Source organism: Cajanus cajan, chromosome 1, assembly GCF_000230855.2.
Source record: "Cajanus cajan strain Asha chromosome 1, NIPB_CcT2T_4, whole genome shotgun sequence".
NCBI classification, from domain to species: domain Eukaryota; kingdom Viridiplantae; phylum Streptophyta; class Magnoliopsida; order Fabales; family Fabaceae; genus Cajanus; species Cajanus cajan.
The window spans coordinates 33808800-33815549 of NC_138517.1; the positions used below are offsets into that span (position 1 = coordinate 33808800).

The 6750-nt window shown below is 37.8% G+C and overlaps 1 protein-coding gene across 2 annotated transcripts; it reads right to left on the reverse strand.

The window, feature by feature from the left end:
• Positions 1 to 3591: 3591 nt before the first annotated feature.
• LOC145949223 (golgin candidate 1) lies at positions 3592 to 6199 on the reverse strand. 2 transcript variants are annotated; one of them, XM_083059442.1, is made up of 7 exons: positions 6065 to 6199; positions 5701 to 5757; positions 5526 to 5600; positions 5376 to 5447; positions 4689 to 4751; positions 4478 to 4576; positions 3592 to 3910 (listed from the first exon to the last, which is right to left on the reverse strand). In XM_083059442.1, exons 1-7 carry the CDS (start codon positions 6182 to 6184, stop codon positions 3797 to 3799), a joined length of 600 nt encoding a protein of 199 aa, XP_082915568.1. In that variant the 5' UTR covers positions 6185 to 6199; the 3' UTR covers positions 3592 to 3796. The 2 variants fall into 2 exon arrangements, with proteins under 2 accessions (XP_082915568.1, XP_082915572.1); XM_083059446.1 differs by lacking the exon at positions 6065 to 6199 and adding an exon at positions 5861 to 5961 and having other exon boundaries at positions 3593 to 3910.
• Positions 6200 to 6750: the final 551 nt, after the last annotated feature.

Consider the following 6750-nt stretch of genomic DNA (forward strand, 5'->3'; position numbering starts at 1 on the left):
AATGTCGATGCCATATAAATTATGGGCATACGACAGAGGAATGTTGGACTCTTAAAGACCAAATTGAAGAATTATAATCCAGGCAGGGCAACTCGAACAGTTCGTACAACGTAACTCAAACCATAGAGGTGGGTTTAGAGGCCGAGGTAGAAGACGTGGTCGCCACTCACATTATCAGTCCTGATTCGAGTAGAATACTTACAATCCATCAAATCAGCGTGAGGAGATCAAGCCAAATACTAACAATGCCGAGCAACAACGGATAGATAAAACCCTAGATGGAAGCAATATCCGAGGTGTGATCAACACTATTGCTGGGGGTTTTGCAGGTGGGGGAAGTTTCAACTCCGCTAGAAAATGACACTTATGTAACATCCTTAATATCAATAATCTTGGCAATCCGACACCCTAACTTGCAGTCCACAACCCTCCGATTTTTTTTTATGATGGCGACTATGAAGGAATAAGCCTCAATCAAGATGATCCAATGGTCATCTCGGTAGAAGTTGCCAATTGGGATGTCCAAAAAACTCTAATTGATCAAGGAAGTTATGTCGATGTTCTGTATTGGCCAACCTTTCTCAAGCTGGACATCCCGCATGACATGATCCAACCACACTTTGAGCCATTATTTGGCTTCTCAGGTGAGCGAGTTCATACTCGTGGATTCATTGAATTATTAACCTTTTTTGGCACAGCACAAAATTCCAAGAGAATCCTGGTAAAATACTTGCTAGTGAACACCCTTACTTCGTACAATATCCTCATCGAAAGGCCCACCTTAAACCAACTAGGAGCAGTCGTCTCTACACCCCACCTCGCCATGAAATTCCCAGGGGCGGATGGGCAGATAGTGATAATCAAAGCAAACCAGCAAATGGTAAGGAGATGTTATGCTGAGAGCTTGAAGATTGCTCCAACCAAATTTCAACATGAATCATCCTCATCTCCTGTCATGGCTCACATCGATACAGATGCTACAGCGGACCTAGATCCCCGAGCTAATATGCACAACCGACGTCCAAAGTCAGTCGATGAACTAATTGAATTTCAAATTGGAAAGAAACCAAATCAGTGCACCAAAATAGGCAAATATCTTGATGCTGACGTCCAAAATACAATCATGTCCATCTTACTTAAAAATACTGATCTTTTTTCATGGTGTAGTGCAGACATGCCGAGTATAGATCCCAACTTCATTTGCCACAAGTTGTCCATTTACAAAGAAGCAAAGCCCGTGTCACAAAGGAAAAGAAAAATAAGGGGTGAAAAGAGGGAAGCTGTAAAGATTGAAACACAGAAACTATTACAAGAAAACTTCATGAGGGAGGTCAAGTACACCACTTGGTTGGCCAATGTCGTTATGGTCAGGAAGTCAAATGGTAAATGGCGTATGTGTGTTGATTATACTGACCTAAATAAAGCATGTCCAAAAGAAGCATATCCACTTCTTAACATTGATAGGTTGATAGATGGAGCCTCGGGGTACGCCCTACTCAACTTTCTTGATGCCTACTCAGGTTACAATCAAATCTTAATGTACCCCTAGATGAAGAACACACAACATTTATTACGGAACAAGAAAATTATTGCTACCGTGTCATGCCCTTTGGGCTTAAAAATGTAGGAGCTACCTATCAAAGACTCATGGACAAAGTTTTCTCTGAACAAATTGGTCGTAACCTTGAAGTATATGTGGATGACATGGTCATCAAAACAAAGTCAATTGAAGAACACGTCAAAGATTTGGAAGAAATCTTCAAGCAAATCAAAAAACACAATATGAGACTGAATCCCGAAAAGTGTGTATTTGGAGTACATGGTGGAAAGTTTTTAGGATTCATGATTACTTGTAGGGGAATTGAAGCGAATCCAGATAAATGCCAAGCACTAATCAACATGAGAAGCCCCCAAAACCACAAAGAGGTACAGAGATTAGCAGGTAGACTTGCTTCCCTATCCCGTTTCATTCCTAAATTGACAAAAAAGGCTAAGCCAATTTTTAATTTATTGCGAAAACCAAAAAAATTTCATTGGAATGAGGAGTGCGAACAAGCCTTTGCTAATTTCAAGCATTTTCTTTCTACTCCACCGATTTTGTCTAAACCTAGCAATCAAGCTGATCTCTTACTGTACCTTGTTGTGGCTGACAATGTTGTTAGTGCCGCCCTTGTCCAAGAAGACAATAAAAAAAAAATCCCCATCTATTTTGTCAGTCGTGTTTTGTAGGATACCGAGAGAAGATATCAGACAATTGATAAATTAGCCTTGGCCTTAGTAACTTCAGCTCGGCGGCTATGACCTTATTTTCAAAGCCACCAAATTGTGGTGAAAATAGACTATCCAATCAGACAAATACTTCGAAAACCTGACTTGGCAGGCCAGACGATAACCTAGTCAACTGAATTGTCTGAATATGGAATTAAATATGAAAGTTTAGGCCCTCCTTCCAGTGCCAAATGTACTTACCGGAATCAGGTCGACATATTAAGTCGACTATTCCTGTGAGTTCGTCTCATCTTTTCGTCATTTCAGGGGTGATTTCTGATCTCTCCAAGCCTTGGATGTACCTGCAAAAGGGACTCCGACGATCAAGTTAGTTGCATGTCTCTTCCAAATATTCTTATATATCATCCTACCTAAATTGAGGCCGATTGAGTTAACGTTCCCATAACTTTTGGGTTTCACTACAAGAAAAATCAACATTATCTACGGAAAAAATCTGTAGATAATGATGAAAATCCGTAGATAACTGATAATTATCTACGGAAAAAATCCGTAGATAATAAGGTCGTAGATAACGTTATCTACGGAAAATTTTCCGTAGATAATGTTATCTACGGATTTTTACGGATATAAAATTTATCTACGGATGCGTTTATCTACGGATGCTTTTTTCTATGGAAATTTCCGTAGGTAACTTATCTACGGAAATTTCCGTAGATAAGTTACCTACAGAAATTTCCGTAGATAAGTTACCTACGGAAATTTCCGTAGATAAGTTATCTACGGAAATTTCCGTAGATAACTTATCTACAGAAATTTTCGTGGATGTTATCTACGGAAATTTCCGTGGATAAGTTATCTACGAAAATTTCCGTAGATAACTTATCTACAGAAATTTCCGTAGATAACTTACCTACGGAAATTTCCGGTCTTCCTATTTTTAATCAGGCAATTCTGGTTTCCCAATTTTGATCCAACCATCAAAATATCTAACAACTCAGATTCGCCACAGATTAAAACAATAAAAAAACAAAAAAAAAACAACAATTTCTCTTCGATTATCAACACAACTACACAAGCACCAGCAACACAACTCAAAAACAAGATCCAATCAGAAAAAAAAATGTAACCATTAACTGATTGTTCCTCAACTGGAAATAAGTAACCATTAATTGATTGTTCCTCAACTGGAAATGGTTTTACCAAGTGTTTTTACTGTTATCAATATAATTCATGCATGGTGAACAATAAAAAAAAATTACTAAAAGGATTTAATTTTCAAAAAAAAAAATCAGGAACAATTATCAATTGACCACTTAGGTGGTTAATAAGTAACCATTAACTGATTGTTCCTCAACTGGAAATGGTTTTACCAAGTGTTTTTACTGTTATTTAACCCCAAAATTAGAAACAAGACAGCTTATATGATAAAAACTACAGAAAATGATGCAGTACACGAGGACGTTACTTGAAAATTTCACTGGAAATGCAGCAGTATGACCATTAAGTCTAAGTTTTGCCCACAAAGAAACACGGAGGTTTTATTTATTTCTATATCCAACTGGTGAATTTAAATTTTATTCAAGAGAATATTAAAGGAACACATAATTATTACCTGACGTGAGTAATGCTCAGCATCCCTCTTCATGGCAGCCATTTCAACTCTCATTTTTTGCATTTCAGCCTGAAACAGAGAAACCAAACGTATCAATAATGGGAAGTTCAACTTGACCTGCAAGACAGGAGGTTATTATCTCAAATAAATTTCACACGAAAATAATTAAAAAAAGCATGCCTCTAATGAAGATAGCTTGTTTCCAGCTATGTGCCCAACCATAGCCAGGTTCAACTATGACCATGGAAATTTTTTCCTCTTGCATTTTCTTTTGATAAAAGAAATGGCATTGAGGTCTAGTATCAGTAGTATGTATTTCAAAAGAATCAGAGGGACAAACATAAAAGTAGTAAGTGTTTCAATTATGTAAAGTAGCAAAAACACGGGGAACGGTCTACTTCTAAACAGTGACATTTAATATGCATAAAAGATAGAAAATAATCAAAATATGTGCTCTAGTTATATTTATACAGAAAATCGAAAGTGCTTTGAATTGGTGGCAATAAACAACAAACGACATTGACTCTAAATATGCTATACACTTATCGATAAACTTTGTAGACAATATGAAATATAAGGAAACCTAATAAAGTTAAAAAAATGGCCTACTTTCTTCTCAATAATCTGTTTAAATACCTGTTTTACTTGATTTGCCTCTTCTGGTGACTTTTTTTGTTCCCGGCGCACACGGGCTTCCATGTCTTGTAGTTCTTGATTTAAAGTTGCACATTCAACCTGATAATAGATGTTACCAAAAACATTTTAGCAGATTTTTCTTTCAGAATAGTAATCACTAATCAGCCTTCACATTCAAAAAGGAAAAAACGTTAACTATTTATTCATGTACCTCAAGAAGTGCCACCTTCTGCTCAAGTTCTGTGGCTTTAGCTGTCCTCTCATCTGCTACTCTCTGAAGAGAAGCAACTAATAAATCAATGTTTATATTTAACCTAATGTCAATAACAATTCCACAAGCAAAAGAGCTTGACAGGGGGAACCAAAGCAGGCTTGTTATTAACTCCTGATTTATCATTGTGGAATTGTAAGTATTGCTCATTAATATTTTTAATGGTAAATCAGATATCTAAAAAAATTAAATAGCAAGACCAAAAAGCACCATTGATGACAATATGATGCCAAACTTTATCAAAAAAGCTTGAGGGAATGTAGTCAGACTAACATAGAAGCATTGAACAAGCTGAGATGGTCATACCTCCTATTTTCAAATTTAATGTGACCAAACACGTAACATTTCTGCTGATAAAAATTATTTTATAATCATCTCAAGACTCAGTATACAAAACTCTTCCCTATTCTTGGATACCCCAGCATGTATTCAAGCATACTTTCATGCATACCAGGACAATTATTTCGATATAGAATTGTATATATGACCTTTCTATTGTTCTTCTAATAGTTTTGTTAATGAAGTAAAGTAGTAAACTTTCTAGACTTATGATAGAGAAGGGGCAGCTTTGCTTAATATGATTTGCATCCCATTTAAAAATTAAACCATAGCAAGTGCTTACATTACCTGTATCCTTGCAAGTGCAATTGATGACTCAACTGCTCGGTGCTCCAATTCTACTTCTCTTTCCATCGCAGCCTGTTATACCAATCACAGAATCACTAAAATATAATGCAAAACACAGAAACTTGAGAATAAATAATTTAAGTTGCAGACCATTTTGGTAGCATTATGTGCAGCGCGCTCCTCTTCTGCTCTTCGCTCAGCAGATGCTAGCTCCTCTCTTAGAGCCTAAAAGATCAGCAGTTTTAATATGCAAACAGCTTCATCACATGAATGGGAAATATTGTATAATTATAGTAATCTTACATGGATCAGAGAACCTACTTACCTGCATCATCCTTGTTTCTGTTAGTTCTCGATTTCTCATCATTGATTCCATGCTTGCCTGGTAAAATATGACTAGTGTTACTCACAGTAAGAAAAACAAGACCGTGAAAGAATAGAAGCATATTTGCTTCAACAACATGAAAGACAAATCTACAATCTACCCTGAGAAATATAGCATGGGTAAGCAGATGCAGTTGCTTGGCAATCATATTCATCAAAAGGAGAACCACGCCCATATCTTCACTGATTTCAGTCCCAATAACTGATATAAGAGAATTGTAGTAACTTAAAAAGACAACAACCTATTTTTTTTTAAATCAAAACCTTTATCAACCCATATAACTTCAAAGATGAAACCAACTTACCAGATCACTTCGCTCAACAACCCACCAGAGCTGTCTCCAAATGTTAAGATTCTTCTCAAACGGAGTAAGTACAAGCTTTTTATTCTCCTCAAGCCTGAAACACCACCACACCACCAACATAAACTAAAACCATCCACAAATCCTTTACTCGAGCAAACAGTCAAACTAGTCCCTCAATTAATGTCAGACATATTAAACACGACAAAAATCATATAGGCAATCGTCAAGCTAGTCCCTAAACGCACGTTCATTGAAGAACCTAAACCCTAACAATCAGATTGCAGAGAACTAACCTCGCTAAGCTGCGACGCCAAATCAGAAAAGCCTGTGTTTCGCTGTCATGAAGCTCGTCGGTGGACATGTGGGGGTCCACGGCGGGCGACGGGGGACTCGGAGGCTGGCGGCGTGGAGCGCCTCCTCTCGCTTCTGCTGCTACCTCGTTTCTTCCGGCGTCGCTTCGATGGGAACGGAGGCAGAGTCCCTACAATAAGAGAACGATAAACAATAAAGGAAAAACGTTATAGAGCATTGGCGGAAGGAAGAGGAGAAAGACTAATAGGCTTATGAGGGTGGTGGAGGCGGCGGGGAGGGGTTCGTTGGATTGCTCGATGATGGCGTCGATGTCGGAGACTTCAGTGTAGGATTCGAGAACCTTCTTGCAGTAGAAGCGGGACTTTTCCTTGCTC

Excerpts from the sequence above, each read along its gene's own strand:
- LOC145949223 (XM_083059442.1), bottom strand. The coding sequence starts at position 6,184 with ATGTTGGTGGTGTGGTGGTGTTTCAGGCTTGAGGAGAATAAAAAGCTT. Across the intron at positions 5,758-6,064 it reads TTGTTGAGCGAAGTGATCTG|GCAAGCATGGAATCAATGAT; the intron begins GTAAGTTGGTTT and ends ATATTTTACCAG. Across the intron at positions 5,448-5,525 it reads CACATAATGCTACCAAAATG|GCTGCGATGGAAAGAGAAGT; the intron begins GTCTGCAACTTA and ends TTGGTATAACAG.